The 17,128-nt window shown below is 42.6% G+C and overlaps 1 protein-coding gene across 1 annotated transcript; it reads right to left on the minus strand.

Annotated features, from left to right (window-relative positions):
* Positions 1–1,499: 1,499 nt before the first annotated feature.
* LOC132765906 (uncharacterized) lies at positions 1,500–16,506 on the minus strand. Its single transcript, XM_060760198.2, has 8 exons — positions 16,460–16,506; positions 13,564–13,914; positions 12,018–12,159; positions 9,807–10,315; positions 7,941–8,343; positions 6,727–6,852; positions 4,356–4,409; positions 1,500–1,708 (listed from the first exon to the last, which is right to left on the minus strand). The coding sequence occupies exons 2-8, from the start codon at positions 13,822–13,824 to the stop codon at positions 1,599–1,601; spliced, it is 1,605 nt and encodes a 534-aa protein (XP_060616181.2). The 5' UTR covers positions 13,825–13,914; positions 16,460–16,506; the 3' UTR covers positions 1,500–1,598.
* Positions 16,507–17,128: the final 622 nt, after the last annotated feature.

A 17,128-nucleotide genomic window follows, 5' to 3' on the forward strand; every position in this document is an offset into this window, starting at 1 on the left:
AAGAGCTAGCTTTGAATGTCCTAGTCATCCCAAAAAGGAGCTGTGCATTTTTCCAAGTCTAATGTCGCATTCCTTCCCAGACAGACAGAAAATGGAAAGAGGGAAGGTGGCAACTTCCCCACACTTTTGCCTTGTGGATTTTTATTCCTCGGTTGTTGTGGGTTTTTTCGGGCTACATGGCCATGTTCTAGAGGCATTCTCTCCTGATGTTTCACCTGCATCTATGGCAAGCATCCTCAGAGGTAGTGAGGTCTGTCAGAACTAGGAAAAAGGGTTTATATGTCTGTGGAATGACCAGGGTGGGACAACCAGAGAAGTCAGCCATAGCAGAGCACCTGATGAATCAACCTGGACACAGCATTTTATTTGAGAACACAGAAATGCTGGACCACACCAACAACCACCATGACAGACTACACAGAGAAGCCATTGAGAGCCGTTCAGCAGTGGAACTCTCTGCCCCGGAGTGTGGTGGAGGCTCCTTCTTTGGAAGCTTTTAAACAGAGGCTGGATGGCCATCTGTCAGGAGTGCTTTGAATGTAATTTTCCTGCTTCTTGGCAGGGAGTTGGACTAGATGGCCCATGAGATCTCTTCCAACTCTTTGATTCTTTGAGAGGAGGGTGACTAAAATGATCAAGGGTCTGGAGAACAAGCCCTATGAGGAGCAGCTTAAAGAGCTGGGCATGTTTAGCCTGAAGAAGAGAAAGCTGAGAGGAAACATGAGAGCCATATATAAATATGTGAAAGGAAGTCCTAGGGAGGAGGGAGCAAACTTGTTTTCCACTGCCCTGGAGACTAGGACACAGAAGAATGGCTTCAAACTACAAGAAAGGAGATGCCATCTGAACATGAGGAAGAACTTCCTGACTGTGATAGCCGTTTAGCAGTGGAACTCTCTGCCCCGGAGTGTGGTGGAGGCTCCTTCTTTGGAAGCTTTTAAACAGAGGCTGGATGGCCATCTGTCAGGGGTGCTTTGAATGTAATTTTCCTGCTTCTTGGCAGGGGGTTGGACTGGATGGCCCATGCGGTCTCTTCCAACTCTTTGATTCTATATAAGAGAGGTACCTGCGATTCAAAGGAAGGGGCCTGAGGCTGTTAGGAACTGTGGGAACTGAAGTCCAAAACACCTGGAGCACCCACGTTTACCCAGGCCTGCCCTAGATACACCTCCCTCTTTAGGTAAAGGCAAAGGAATTCCCCTAACATTAAGTCCAGTCGTGTTCAACTCATCGTGTTGGTGCTCGTTGTGTTGGTGCTCATCTCCATTTTTAAGCACTGTCCATAGACACCTCCAAGGTCATGTGATTCTATGAATCTATTATTCTAGTCACATTCCGCTAGGTTGGCAGAAGCTGGGGCTAACAGCAGAAGCTCACCCCGCTCCTTGGATGCGAACTACCAAGCTTTCAGTCAGCAAGTTCTGTAGTTCAGCAGTTTAACCCACTGTGTCACCAGGAGGGCAGCCTCCTACATATGCTAATAAAACTCAGCACATACATTTTTGAAAAAGTAATAAATTTATTTACAACCGTTTTACAACTTTTCTGTCAAAACATTTTGACACTGCTGGGTCAGGGTAGGGCAGGGGGTAGTGCATTTAGTTTTGTAGAGGGGGCGGGGGTGGTGCTGGAAGGCGGGCAAGGAGCTCCTGAATGTTCGCCTGCAGCCTGGCAAATGTGTTCTCGATCGCACTCACACGCTGCTCCACTGCAATGGAGAGAGAAAAGTACACACACAATATTAAACACTCTCAGTGTGGCCAGGCCCAAACGTCATCCATTGTGGGCACCATTGTGCTTGCATAACCATGGCTAGCCTCTTTGTTTCAAAGAGAAGGCACACACATATTATTAGTATTCTTATTATTCTTCCCATTGGGACTCAAGGCAGTTAACACGTTAACACGTATCCACACTAAACACTTGAAAAAGAGCAATACAAAAGTCATGAAGAGTTCCATAGTAAAAGCCCTGGTGGCGCAATGGGTTAAACCAGTGTTTCTCAACCTGGGGGTCGTGAGGGGGTTTCAGAGAGTTCGCCAAAGACCATCAGAAAACATATATTTCTGATGGTCTTAGGAACCCCTTTGGCAGAGAAGGATGAAGATCTCTGCTGTCTTTTTCTTCCTTTTTGGAAACAGACGACAAATCCTCCTACCAAAAGCCCTCCTCTGCTGTGATTGGCCAGCCTCTCAGCCTAAGGGAGGGCTACTTATGAGACTCCAAGTGGAGAGGTGACAGCAGGCATGCTTAGCGCATGGCAGTGTGGTGTGCATGTGCTGGTACGGCTGTACCGGAAGCTCCCACTTTATTTGCTTTGTATCAAATGTTTGCTTGCAGTCAGGGATTCTGCAGATAGGTGGCTTCCTTTGGTTGCGGTGATAGGGCAAGTCACCTGTCCATCATAGTTAAGTTTTGGTTTCGCCCCTTGCTCAGGGCAATTGGGAAGGGAAGGGAGCCATTTTTTAGTTAGTCTCAGCAAGGAAAGCTATGTACAGGACGTGTGCAAGCTTCCCCTATACAAAAGCTACAACTTTTAAGAATTTCCGGGGAAGCATCCCCAAAGCTTTGAAGACTTTCTAGGGGAGAACAGCCCTAAAGATGAAAGAACTCCAGCTGAAGAAACTACAGGCCTTGCTGGTAGGTCCACTCGGTGCTTTGAGACGCAGTTCAATCCGGTAGTGGTGCCCACATCAGTTAGGTTTAAGTTCACAGTCAGCCTGGGAGAAGTTAAAAAGGGGATTTTCCTTTAAAGTAAAGAAGAAGTTATTGAAGGCAGTTGCCTGTCCTTCGTGGGCAAGATTAGGAAGTCACCAGTTGCATAAAAGCCTGGAAGCATTTGTTTAACTTTGTTGAAGACAAGAGAAGTTTCTGTTTGATTGTTCATTAATAAAATACTTTGTTATACTTCACAAGCCATCTAAAGATCATTTGTGGTGGAAAACCTCTGAGAACTTCTCCTTGGGCTTCCCTCTGGGCAAAGGTTGCACATCCTGTTCTAAAGGAAATTCTTTACAGGCCCAGCACACAACAGAACAGTGTATATGTGGATGAGGGAGTGCATGCAAGGCTGAAGGGAGGCTCACGCCAGCAAGTCCCTTCAAGACATGGGGGTTCTGTGTGTGAAGTTCAGGCCAGTTCTATTGGTGGTGGAGTTCAGAATGCTCTTTGATTGTAGGTGAACTATAAACGCCAGCAACTACAACTCCCAAGCTCTCTGGAGGTAGGTGAACTACAACTCCAAAACCCAAGGCTAATGCTCACCAAACCCTTCCAGTATTTTCTGTTGGTCATGGGAGTCCTGTATGCCACGTTGTTCAATTTCATCATTGGTGGAGTTCAGAATGCTCTTTAATTGTAGGTGAACTATCAATCCAAGCATTACAACTCCCAAATGTCAAGGTCTATTTTCCCCACACTCCACCAGCATTCACATTTGGGCATATTGAAGATTCGTGCCACGTTTGGTCCAGATTCATCATGTTTTGAGTCCACAGTGCTCTCTGGATGTAGATGAACTTCAACTCCAAAACTCAAGGTCAATGCCCACCAAACCCTTCCAGTATTTTCTCTTGGTCATGGGAGTTCTGTGTGCCAAGTTTGGTTCAATTCCATTGTTGGAGTTTAGAATGCTCTTTGATTGTGGGTGAACTATAAATCCCAGCAACGACACCTCCCAAATGATAAAATCAACACCCCCCCCCCCAACCCCATCAGTATTTAAATTTGGGCATATTGGAGATTTGTGTCAAATTTGGTCCAGTGAATGCAAATACATCCTGCATATCAGATATTTACACTACAATTCATAACAGTAGCAAAATTACAGTCATGGAGTAGGAATGAAAATAATTTTATGTTTGGGGGTCACCACAACATGAAGAACTGTATTAAGGGGTTGCGGCATTAGGAAGGTTGAGAAACACTGGGTTAAACCCTTGTGCTGTCAGGACTGTTGACCAAAAAGGTCAGCAGTTCAAATCTGGGGAGTGGGGTGAGCTCCCATCTGTCAGCTCCAGCTTCCCATGCAAGGACGTGAGAGAAGCCTACGACAGGATCGTAAAACATCCAGGCATCTACTGGGCAATGTCCTTGCAGACAGGCAATTCTCTCACAACAGAAGCGACTTGTAGTTTTTTAAGTCGCTGTTGACACCAGAAAAGAAAAAAAGTAAAAGAAAAGACATTAAGAGCCCTCTTTAGATACATTTATCAAAATGATGATGAGCAAGTCGTCATGGGGTGCATAGATTGAAAGCTTTGACCTACTCCCTTACAGTATTATCATACAGTAAATATGCCACAGTGATCTGTAGAACTGCACCCAACCCATAGCCAACAAAAACAGTAACTTACATGCCCTTTGCTGTTGCTGTAGCTGGCGCAGACTAACTGCTTCCTGGACAGTTCCTGCAAATGGAGATAGAAGAGGGGAAGCATACATTTATAATATTATAATGTAATACAATATAATACTATATTGCATTCCATTATATAATATATATATATTACATTAAAATTTATAATATTATAATGTAATGCAATATAATAATAATAATAATAATAATAATAATAATAATAATAATAGGTTCTTGTGGGTTTTGTCGGGCTATAGGGCCATGTTCTAGAGGCATTTCTCCTGACGTTTCGCCTGCATCTATGGCAAGCATCCTCAGAGGTAGTGAGGTCTGTTGGAAATAGGAAAATGGGTTTATATATCTGTGGAATGGCTGGGGTGGGGCAAAGAGCTCTTCTCTGCTGGAGCTAGGTGTGAATGTTTCAACTGACCACCTTCATTAGCATTTGAAGGCCTGGCTGAGCCTGGGAAAATCTTTTGTTGAGAGATGTTAAGATGTGCCTGGTTGTTTCCTCTCTGCTGTTTTGCTGTTGGAATTTTAGAGTTTTTTAATACTGGTAGCCAGATTTTGTTCATTTTCATGGTCTCTTCATTTCTGTTGAAATTGTCCACATGCTTGTGGATTTCAATGGCTTCTCTGTGTAGTCTGACGTGGTGGTTGTTAGTGTGGTCCAGCATTTCTGTGTTCTCAAATAATGTGCTGTGTCCAGGCTGGTTCATCAGGTGCTCTGCTATGGCTGACTTCTCAGGACAAGAGGGATCCTCTCACCTCTGCAGGAGTCTACCGAATACCATGCAGCTGTGGACAAGTCTACATAGGGACCATCAAACCTAGCGTTGGCCAAACACGAATCAAGGAACCTGAAAGGCACTGCAGACTGCGTCAACCAGAGAAGTCAGCCATAGCAGAGCACCTGATGAACCAGCCTGGACACAGCATATTATTTGAGAACACAGAAATGCTGGACCACACCAACAACTACCATGTCAGACTACACAGAGAAGCCATTGAAATCCACAAGCATGTGGACAATTTCAACAGAAAGGAAGAGACCATGAAAATGAACAAAATCTGTCTACCAGTATTGAAAAACTCTAAAATTACAACAGCAAAACAGCAGAGAGGAAACAAAACAAGGGCATCTAATCACCTCTCAACAAAAGATTGCTCCAGGCACTGCCAGGCAATCAAATGCTAATCAATGTGGTCAGCTGAAACATTCACACCTAGCTCCAGCAGACAAAAGTCCTTTGTCCCACCCTGGTCGTTCCACAGATATATAAACACTTTTTCCTAGTTCCAACAGACCTCACTACCTCTGAGCATGCTTGCCATAGATGTAGGCGAAACATCAGGAGAAATGCCTCTAGAACATGGCCCTATAGCCCGAAAAAAATCTACAATCATTTTCATGGTTTCCTCCTTTCTGTTGAAATTGTCCACATGCTTGTGTATTTCAGTGGCTTCTCTGTGTAGTCTGACGTGGTGGTTGTGAGAGTGGTCCAGCATTTCCGTGTTCTCAAATAATCTGCTGTGTCCAGGTTGGTTCATCAGGTGCTCTGCTATGGCTGACTTCTCTGGTTGAAGTAGTCTGCAGTGCCTTTCATGTTCCTTGATTCGTGTTTGGCCAACGCTAGGTTTGGTGGTCCCTATGTAGACTTGTCCACAGCTGCATGGTATACGGTAGACTCCTGCAGAAGCAAGAGGATCCCTCTTGTCCTTTGCTGAACATAGCATTTGTTGGATTTTCTTGGTGAGTCTGTAGATATTTTGTATGTTGTGTTTCCTCATCAGCTTCCCTATGCGGTCATTCCACAGATATATAAACCCTTTTTTCCTAGTTCCAACAGACCTCACCTCTGAGGATGCTTGCCATAGATGCAGGCAAAAGGTCAGGAGAGAATGCCTCTAGAACATGGTCATATAGCCCGAAAAAACCTACAACACAGTGATTCCGGCCATGAAAGCCTTCGACAATACAATATAATATTTTAATTTTATATTTTATATTTTATATTTCATGTAATATTACTAATCATATTACAATATAATGGTATAGTACAATATAGTAATATATTGTACTATATGAGCAAGTTGTCATGGGGTGCAGAGATTGAAAGCTCTGAGATTGATATTGTACTATGAGATTGATATTGTACTATGAGAGATTGATATTGTACTATGCTAATAATATAATATATTGTATGTATATATATCTTGTAAGCCACTCTGAGTCCCCCTCGGGGTGAGAAGGGCAGCATATAAATGTCATAAATAAATAAATAAATAAATAAATAAATAAATGACAACATGCCATGCATTGCACCCAAAAGTAAAAACTGCCCATGCCACAGAGAAGATGCACATACTATGTTCAGCTGCATGGGGTGCTTGCCCTGGCACGGGAGCAATGGGAATCCTCTCCTCCTCGCCACTTTCCTCGCCACTCAAACTGGAATCTCCTCCTTCTCCCCCTTTGCGATGGTATGCATCTGCTAAAAAGGAAATGGAAGAAAGGAAGACAAGAAAGAAGGGTCAGGAAGAGGAAGCATCTGCATTTAGCATCTATTTAAATAAAAATGTAATGTTCATTTGTGGGAATAACATAACTCAAAAACCACTGGATGAATTGACACCAAAATTGGACACAATATATGTATCAAGCCACCGAGTGACCATCACTCATAAAAACATTGGAAAACACAGTGGAAGTGACTTAAAAAGCCAAGAACCCAAAATTACAATGCATGTGCAAAACCACATATATATACACGCAAACATACATACACAAAACACATATACACAGACTGGGCCACAGCAACGCGTGGCAAGGGATGGCAAATGTGTGGAAAGGGACGTCTAGTTTCTAATAAAGTTATCGTATTTTACATTGGAAGTAATGTATTAATGAAACACCGATTTACCATATATATTCGTGTATAAGCCAATCCAAATATAAGCTGAGGCACAAATATAAGTTTTACCACAAAGCGTATTGACTTGAGTATAAGCCGAGGGTGGGAAATGCAGCAGCTACTGGTCAATTTCGAAATAAAAATAGGTACCAATAAAATTACAGTAACTGAGGAATCAGGAGGTTAAATGTTTTTGAATATTTACCATATTTCAAAGAAAAACAGTAAACTAGCTCTATAAGTGGAAAAGGAGGTCCAATAAAGACAATATAGTATCAACAATAACATCATTTTTTTTGTCGTGTCAGAAACTGCAAGTTGCTACTGGTGTGAGAGAATTGGCCATCTGCAAGGATGTTGCCCAGGGGACGCCCGGATGTTTTGATGTTTTACCATCCTTGTGGGAGGCTTCTCTCATGTCCCCGCATGAGGAGCTGGAGCTGACAGAGGGAGCTCATCCACGCCCTCCCTGGATTTGAAGCCCAGAAAACACATAACAACCCAGTGATTCTGGCCATGAAAGCCTTGGACAGCTCTTTTCTAGATTAAGAAAGTGCATACGTGGATACACAGTAATACTATTAACAAATACAACACAGAAAGTTGCTTAGGTCTCTAATACAGACAAATAATATTTAAAAACTGGAAAAAAGGTAAATTATTCTTACCCACAGGCCTCCGGTCCCTCCAATCCGCCCTGCCACCGATCTCCCACAGCTGGTGGAGCTTAGCAAAGAAGGGTGGCTGCATTTTCCGTGGCACCACGCCACCATGGCGTTCCATGGCCCGATAAAACGCCCCTTTGAGTGCCTTAAATTTAGTGTGGCACTGATCAGGGGTTCTGTTCAAGCCACGTAAGGCCATGGCCCTGGAAGCCCCGATCCACACGTTTCTGGTGCGCAAGTTGGTGCTTGCCATCACCCTCTGTATGTACAGCCGCTGGCACTGCAGGACGTAATCCAGGAGAGCATTGATCTCATGGGCACTCCAATACGCAATCCTACGTGGAAGCTTGGCTGGTCTCCGAGCCGGAAGAAGGTCTTCTATAGCTACTGGTTCAGCCGTGTCTTCCTGGGAATGAAGGAGCAGAGGGGAAAGGTCACACCAACTGAAAAGGTCAGGGGGGAGGAGGAGGTTTTAATTCCTACAAAAAAGAGTATCTACTGAAGACCTGCTTGCAAACTTGCAAACCATCAGCTGCAAAGGGGGTTCTTGTAGGTTTTTTTGGGCTATATGCCCATGTTCTAGAGGCATTCTCTCCTGACGTTTCGCCTGCATCTATGGCAAGCATCCTCAGAGGTACTGAGGTCTATTGGAACTAGGAAAGTGGGTTTATATATCTGTTGAATGGGACAAAGAACTCTTGTCTGCTGGAGCTAGGTTTCAACTGACCGCCTTGATTAGCATTAGATGGCCTGGCAGTGCCTGGGGCAATCTTTTGTTGAGAGGTGATTAGATGCCCTTGTTTGTTTCCTCTCTGTTGTTTTGCTGTTGTAATTTTAGAGTTTTTCAATACTGGTAGCCAGATTTCATTCATTTTCATGGTCAGTGGTTTGCTCTTCTCCACACTCGCATATCGTGGATTCCGCTTTGTAGCCCCATTTCTTAAGATTGGCTCTGCATCTCGTGGTGCCAGAGCGCAGTCTGTTTAGCACCTTCCAAGTCGCCCAGTCTTCTATTTGCCCAGGGGGGAGTTTCTCATTTGGCATCAGCCATTGATTGAGGTTCTCGGTTTGAGCCTGCCACTTTTGGACTCTCGCTTGCTGAGGTGTTCCAGCGAGTGTCTCTGTAGATCTTAGAAAACTATGTCTAGATTTAAGTCGTTGACGTGCTGGCTGATACCCAAACATATGATTCTATGATTCTAGGGGATGAGCTGGAGATGTCTCTGCCTTGGTCCTTTCACTATTGGCTGCCACTTCCCGGCGTATGTCAGGTGGTGCAATACCGGCTAAGCAGTGTAATTTCTCCAGTGGTGTAGGGCACAGACACCCCGTAATAATGCGGCATGTCTCATTAAGAGCCACATCTACTGTTTTAGCGTGGTGAGATGTGTCCCACACTGGGCATGCATACTCAGCAGCAGAGTAGCATAGCGCAAGGGCGGATGTCTTCAATGTGTCTGGTTGTGATCCCCAGGTTGTGCCAGTCAGCTTTCGTATGATATTTGTATGATTTCGTATGATCTCTGGGGAGATGGTGGCAGGGTACAAATAAATATTATTATTAACAGATTATTATTATCAGATATTTACATTACGATTCAGAACAGTAGCAAAATTGCAGTTATGAAGTAGCAATGAAAATAATTTTATGGTTGGGGGGTCACCACAACATGAGGAACAGTATTAAAGGGTCGTGTCATTAGGAAGGTTGAGAACCACTGACTTAGACAATTTTTGCAGTCCAGTTCTGATGATTACAGGCTTATTGGCACAAGTAACAAGCAGGCTCAGCAACTTGTTGAGTTTTCATAAAGTTGAGAGCCGATTCTCACTCCTTACCCATATAAGGTGTAGGCAGCAGGCACATACCTCTTGATGCCCATTGGCACCTTGGAAGCCCAACAGATTGAATTGCTTCTGTTTCTGCTCTGCTGCCTCTTCTTCGTCCTCTTCCTTCTCCTCCTCCACTTTCAGGCAAAATACATGGTCTTCATCAACGACCAGGCCATCATCACAATGGGTTTGGACTCCATCCTCTCCTCCTGACTGAGGGATGCCATCTGCTGCTCTCCTTAAGGAGGTTTGCAATGTCTTTGTGTCCTCCTCAGGCCAAGGATGAGGTGGTCCTGACTGATCAGTCTGGTGGCACCGAGACTCCACCGTGTTCAGGAATTCCTGCCAATGTGACTCCCAACTCTTTTGGGATCCTTCCTCTGGCTCTTCCTTATATTGGACCGGGCCTTTCGTAAACAAGACCACTCCTGTAGTGTTTCCTTGGGCAAAGGGAGGAATTTCTTTCCTCTTTTCTGGTCCTTCCGTCATTTTGGGTGTTGATGCCTCCCGTTCATCCGTTTCTCTTCCAAGCTGCAACTCCAAGACTAAAAAGAAAAAAAAACTGAGTGAGAATCAGACCCTAGGTAATTTTCAAGTGTAAGCAAACAGTATTTTGGTGCCCCCCGCCCCAAACCAATCACTGAACAATAAAAGGTAGAAGGCGGATCTGGCCAGGGTGGTCCACGCCTTAGTCACTTCCAGATTGGACTACTGTAATGCACTCTACGTGGGACTGCCCTTGAAAACGGCCCGGAAATTTCAATTGGTCCAATGGGTGGCAGCCAGGTTGTTAACTGGTGCTCCTTACAGGGAGAGGTCAACCCTCCTGTTTAAGGAGCTCCACTGGCTACCTTTCATTTTCCGGTCCCAATTCAAGGTGCAGGTGCTTACCTACAAAGTCCTAAACGATTTGGGACCCGCCAACCTGCGTGACCACATCTCTGTGTACTAACCCACACAATCTCTTTGTTCACGTGGAGACGCCCTGCTCATGATCCCACCTGCATCACAAGCGCAATTGGTGGGGACGAGGGATAGGGCTTTCTCTGTGGTGGCCTCTCAACTCTGGAACTCTTTCCCCAAGGACATCAGGCAGGCCCTGTCACTAGCAATCTTTAGGAGGAGCTTGAAAACATGGTTGTTCCAGAATAGGAAACTCCTAGCATTATGTCCCAACGCACTTTATCAGAGATCTAGGATATCTGCATGCCCATCTCCCTCCAAAGCACCCCACCTGGTCATGCCCAGCACCTTTAATTTTAATTATTACATTTGACCCTGCCATTGTTTTTAATTGTGTTATTGTGTATTGTCAATGTTATTGCTTTGTTTTCTGAGTTATTTTGCTGTTTATTGTTTATTGCTTATTAATTGTGCAATTGTATTAAGTTGATAACTGCTTTTATACTGTAAAATTGAATTCTGCTGTCTCTTGTTGTTGTGAACCGCTGTGAGTCGCCTTCGGGCTGAGAACAGCGGTATATAAGTAAGGTAAATAAAATAAATAAATTTGTTGTTGCTGTTGTGTTTACTATTGTATTTGGGCTCGGCCTCTGGTAAGCCGCACTGAGTCCTTCGGGAGATGGTAGTGGGGTACAAATAAAGGTTTGGTTTTTTAAAATTATTATTATTATTAGAGGTGAATAAAAGAGTTACCTTACAAACCAGAAGTTTACTTACAACATTATGTACATATGGTTACATTACATAGAATTAACACAAATTAACTTTTTTTTTAGAATGCAAATATTTTATTAAACTTAGCAACAATTTTAAGTTTTTCTTGTTGTTTTTGGTCTACAAGTACTACACTAAGGTTTCCTCGTCATGCTGTCTTTTCAGAAGATTTTTCAGACTTCCAGCTTGCTAATAACAGAGAACTCAGTCCCATGCTTGTTGAGTCTGTCAATCAGTTTTGCTTTGAAGAACGCAACCCCAGGAGAACTGACACCTTTTTAAGGAAGCAAACTCTCGTCCTTCAGAAGTGCCACGCCAGCCTGGACCATTGCAATGGGTGTGGCAACATAGCCAGCCTCTGGCCCCTTTAACATCCAGTTTTCCTTAACACAAATAACATTTTAAAATTAAAAAGAGATTTTTCCAGCTTTCGATTTTGAAAATTTATGTACTAGTAAATCCATTTCATCCAACAAGTCATCCAGTTTTCAATATATAGTAGCCAAATCCTGTGGACTTGTTCTCCATTGCACAGCTTCCTTGCGTAATGATTTGAGGTAAATCTCCTACCCTTAGCGTCCTGAGGAAAATCTTTGTCAGTGACTTGCGGAGGTCCTCGTTCCACAAGTATTTTTCGTACCTCGTCATGTATTTTGGGTGGCCGCTCTCCATAATCCTTTGAAATCAACGATAATGGGTTTCTGCTTAGTTCCTGAAAAAAAAAAGTGGTGTATGTTAACTTTTTAAAGTTTTTCAAAGATTTAATGCAATGCAATATCAAAACCCATAATACCTTGTTATGAAATCTTTAATAAAAAATGGAAATAAAATAAACCATGTGGCAGTGGCCAATTAGAAAGGTAGATTTTGCATATTAATTATAAATGGAAACCATGGTAAACACGAATTGTTTTATAAAATTATGGTGGCAGTTCTTAACAGATTTAATGAATGTATATTTTAGAGGGGGGAAAAGAGGGAGCGAGGAAGAAGGAGGAGAAGGAGGAGAGAAAGGAAAGAGGCATCTTGTCCTGGGAGGCAATGCTTGTTCCTAAGGGCAAAATATAATCATTACTACTATTATTATCCTAAATTCAATTGCAATTGGGAGGAAAGGAGAAATCCCCCTGCTTTGCTCACCAACGCCATTTGGCAAGAAGAATTGCAAAAAGAGATCTCTCCCAATTTTGGATTTCCTGCATCCAGATAAAACAAGCAAAGGGAAAAAAAAGAGAAAGAAGAGGTCAAAATTGCATTTGAGGATTTACAGGTTTTTTGTTTGTTCCTGTTCGTTTGGTTTTTATTTTATTTTTTGTGGCTGGTGCTCCATATTATTATTATGATTATTTCTGGATTCGTGGTTTTTATCTTTGCAAGGCCTAAGTGTTTATTTTTCTCCCCATTTGCTGTTGCTGGAATGGGTTAAATTGCAAAAAAAAAGGAAGAAGGAAAATCTTGCAAAATGTGGTTTCTTTCTCTTTTTATTAATGCTATTATTTGGAATTTTTGGGAAGAGAAGAAAGGGCTTTTGGATCTTAATGTGCCCCAGAAAATAAGCAAAAAAGGAGGATATTTACCCTTAATTTTCTCCCCATTTGCTGTTGCTGGAGTGGATTAATTGCAAAAAAAAAAAGGAAGAAGGAAGACCTTGCAAAATGTGGTTTTTTCCCATCTCTTTATTATTATTACTGTTTGGAATTTTTGGGGAGAGAAGAAAGGGCTTTTGGACTTTAATGTGCCCCAGAAAATAAGCAAAAAAGGAGGATATATACCCTTTGTTTTCTTCCCATTTGCTGTTGCGGGAGTGGATTAACTGCAAAAAAATGGAAGAAGGAAGACCTTGCAAAACATGGTTTGTTTCTCTTTTTATTATTGCTATTATTTGGAATTTTGGGGGAGAGAAGAAACGGCTTTTGGGCCTTAATGTATATTTTAATAAAATCTACCTGAAATAGCTCTGAGATATTTTATAATAAAGAATTCTGGAAAAGTTTCCTTTCCATCCTTCACCTCCATTCCTTCCTCCTCTCAGCAAGAGCTAAATGAACTGGACATGCCTAGACCAGTTATTTTTTCCTAAAATGTGTACTAATAAGTTAAAATTGAATCTACTTACAGTTTCAATGGTTTGCTGACTACGAGATGGCAGGACTGCAGCTAATAAATCATCATCCACATCTTCAGTGTCGTTCCCCGTTCTGTCACAACCAATAATTGAAGGTGCTAATGGCGTTGCTGTAGTCACAGTCAGATGGTCTTGACTTGTTGATGGTCCAGGTAGAAGCTCAGATATTGGTATCTTGTCGTCATCGTCATGATCTGATTCAGCCAATTTAGTTGTCTCTATGTTTCTTGTAGCACATGATGGTGAAGTCATTAAAATCTTTGCAATGCTTTAGCTTGATTTTCTTCTTCTTTGCAATGCTGCAACTTCCTTTTATGCTGAAATGCTCCTGATGGACATTTTCTGTTAAAAACAACAACTCAGCCTGCAGCTCCATCCAAGTACGAACTATGGCTGACTCTGCTTAGCTTCCAAAATCAGATGGGAGTTGGTACTTTTGGGGTGCTTAGGTCCTAAGATGTATATATCACCCTCAGTTACCACGAGTAAAATAAATACAAATTAAAACTTTAGAAAACAAGAATCACTAATGGGGTGGGGGGAATTAACATTTTGAAAAAGCAGTGTACTTTTTGGATTGCCGTACGTTTTTCGGGCTGTAGGTTCTTCCCCAGTCTCCAACAGACCTCAACCTCTGAGGATGCCTCCCATAGATGTGGGAGAAATGTCAGGAGAGAATGCTTCTGGAACATGGTCATACAGCCCAAAAAACCTACAGCAATCCAGTGACTCCGGCCATGAAAACCTTTGACAACACTGAATCCAGGTGGCAACGTATCTGGACCAAGCTTGGCACACAGACCCAACATGGCCAACTATGAATCTTGGGGGAGTTTTGGGAGGGTTGACCCAAGATTTTGGGGAATTGTAGTTCACCCATATCCTTATACATTTTCTCATGGGAGCATTCATAAAAACAACGAAAGTGTTGGTTATTAATATATGTAATATTCATGTGCTTGTGGGTCAACAGTATTTCTTGCTGTTTCTTTGTCGGTGTTGATGTAGAGATTGTCTGGTTTGCCTACTCTGGAACATGCAACATATAATTGTTCTTCTTTAGGGGTCCCTTTCAAATCTATGATACTATATCTCTCTGTGTGTGAATCATATATCGATATTTATGGCTGGATGGCTCTTTATTAGGAGGGCTTTGATTATGTTTTCTTGCCCTGGTGAAGGGAATTGGACTGGATGGCCTTAAGTATTTTCTGTTGGTCATGGGGGTTCTGTGTGGGAAGTTTGCCCCAATTCTATCATTGGCGGGGTTCAGAATGCTCTTTGATTGTAGGTGAACTATAAATCCCAGAAACTACAACTCCCAAATGTCAAGGTCTCATTCCCCCAAACTGCATCTGTGTTCATATTTGGGCATATGGAATATTCATGCCAAGTTTGGTCCAGATCCATCATTGTGAGTCCACAGTCCTCTCTGGATGTTGGTGAACTACAACTCCCACACTCAAGGTCAATGCCCACCAACCCCTTCTAGTGTTTTCTGTTGATCATGGGAGTCCTGTATGCCACGTTTGGTTCAATTCAATCACTAGTTTGGTTCAATTCCATTGTTGGTGGAGTTCAGAATTCTCTTTGATTGTAGGTGAACTATAAATCCCAGCAACTACAAAACCCTAATGACAAAATCAATTATTTTTTAGTTTCATAGTTTCTTGCTAATCAAGCCACTTGTGCTGCCTCTATTTTATCAGTTTTAAGTTTGTTTATTTATATAATTTTTCTTCTTCATTACATTAGAGAGAAAACTCGCTTAAAATCAGGTTTCTGCCTTCTGCAGAATTCTGGAGTTTGTAGTTTAGGGCCTTCAACAACCTCACTAAACTATGAACCCCAGAAATCTGCAGAAGGCAGAAACCAGATTTTAAGTGGATTTTTCTGTAGTGTGATGAAGTGATTTGATGCAAAGTAAATAAACAAATGTGAAAATGTAGGTATTCCGAAATAATAAATAAATAAATAAAATCTGAAATCCCAAATGCTTCTGACCCCAAGCATTTGGGATAAAGGGAGGCTCAGCCTATATATATGTGTGTGTGTGTGTGTGTGTGTGTGTGTATGTATGTATATGTATGTATGTATGTTGCTATTAACCGCTCCGAGTTGCCTAAGGGCTGAGAGGAGTGGTATACAAATAAAGTAAATAAATAGTATACAAATAACGTATGTGTGTGTGTGTATGTATATGTATATATATATGTGTGTGTGTGTGTGTGTGTGTGTGTGTATGTATATGTATGTGTGTGTGTGTATATATATATATATATATAAATCACAGAACCCTTGGAGATATCTATGGGCAAACAGGGTGCCTGCCTCCCATCTACATTGCATCTAATCAATGCATTTGACATTATTTTCAGTGCCACAGCTCAATGCTATGTGATGCTGGGATTTGTAGTTTGGTGTGGCCCCAGCCCGTAGTTCTCAACCTGGGCTCCCCAGATGTTTTTGGCCTTCAACTCCCAGAAATCCTAACAGCTGGTAAACTGGATGGGACTTCTGGAAGTTGAAGGCCAAAAACATCTGGGGACCCAAGGTTGAGAACCACCCTTGTAAAACTACAACTCCCAAGACTCTATATCATTGAGCCATGGCAGTGAAAGCTGTATCAAAGTGCATTCATCCTAAAGTGCAGCTGCAGCCCTGGGTTGCTTTGTTGCATGACTGGTGGTTGGACTAGATGATCTCGGGGGTCCCCTTTGGACCCTGCCTTTCAGTGCCTGGCCACCCAACTCCCAAGCTGGGACCCCCTTTCTTTGTCTCTCCAACCCCTCTTCTTTTTCTCCTTCCAGACCCAAATTCCCTGCTATGGCCCCTCTATGTTGCATTCCTTGCTTTGGTCCTGGGTCAAACCTTGCAATGCCTTTACCTTTGAGAGTCTCTCCTCTGCTGCAGCTTTTTCTTTGCACCTTTTCCTCTGCAAAGGAGGAGGGAAAAACCAACCGGAAGAAGGCTCTCCTTTCCATATGTTGTTAGCGCTCTAGGCAAAATAACAAGCTCAGTGTGCTTAACCCATTCAGTGTGGCTTTGCAGCAGAAAGGCATGGCATGCTTCAGTACAGGTGATGCCTGATTTCAGCACCCATCAAGGGAATCTCAGTCCAATAACTTTTTGCCATTTTGGACCTCAGTTTCCTAGGGTAGAATTAATGCAGTTGGACCCCTAGGGTAGAATTAATGCAGTTTTATGTAAATATGCAAACACATTTAACCTACTGATGCCTCAGTTAATGTAATTTTATTGCTATCTATTTCAATTTTGCAATTTACCAGTAGCTGCTGCATTTCCCACCATCGGCTTATACTTGAGTCAATATGTTTTCCCAGTTTTTTGAGGTAAAATTACGTGCTTCAGCTTATATTTAGGTCAGTTTATACTCGAGTATATAAATAGGTACTGTTCCAGAGGGAAGGTAACAGCGTTCCATGTAGTCATGCCGGCCACATGACTAAGGAGGTGTCTATGGACAACGCCGGCTCTTAGAAATGGAAATGAGCACCACCCCCCAGAGTCAGACTCGACTAGACTTAATGTCAAG

The sequence above is a fragment of the Anolis sagrei genome, chromosome 2, assembly GCF_037176765.1.
Source record: "Anolis sagrei isolate rAnoSag1 chromosome 2, rAnoSag1.mat, whole genome shotgun sequence".
Classification (NCBI taxonomy): domain Eukaryota; kingdom Metazoa; phylum Chordata; class Lepidosauria; order Squamata; family Dactyloidae; genus Anolis; species Anolis sagrei.

Bases quoted from the DNA above. Each gene is read 5' to 3' on its own strand.
- LOC132765906 (XM_060760198.2), bottom strand. From the start codon at position 13,824: ATGACTTCACCATCATGTGCTACAAGAAACATAGAGACAACTAAATTG. The intron at 12,160-13,563 runs GTAAGTAGATTC...TTTTTTTTTCAG, and splicing joins GTCAGCAAACCATTGAAACT to GAACTAAGCAGAAACCCATT. The intron at 8,344-9,806 runs GTATGTGCCTGC...CTTCATTCCCAG, and splicing joins GTGCCAATGGGCATCAAGAG to GAAGACACGGCTGAACCAGT.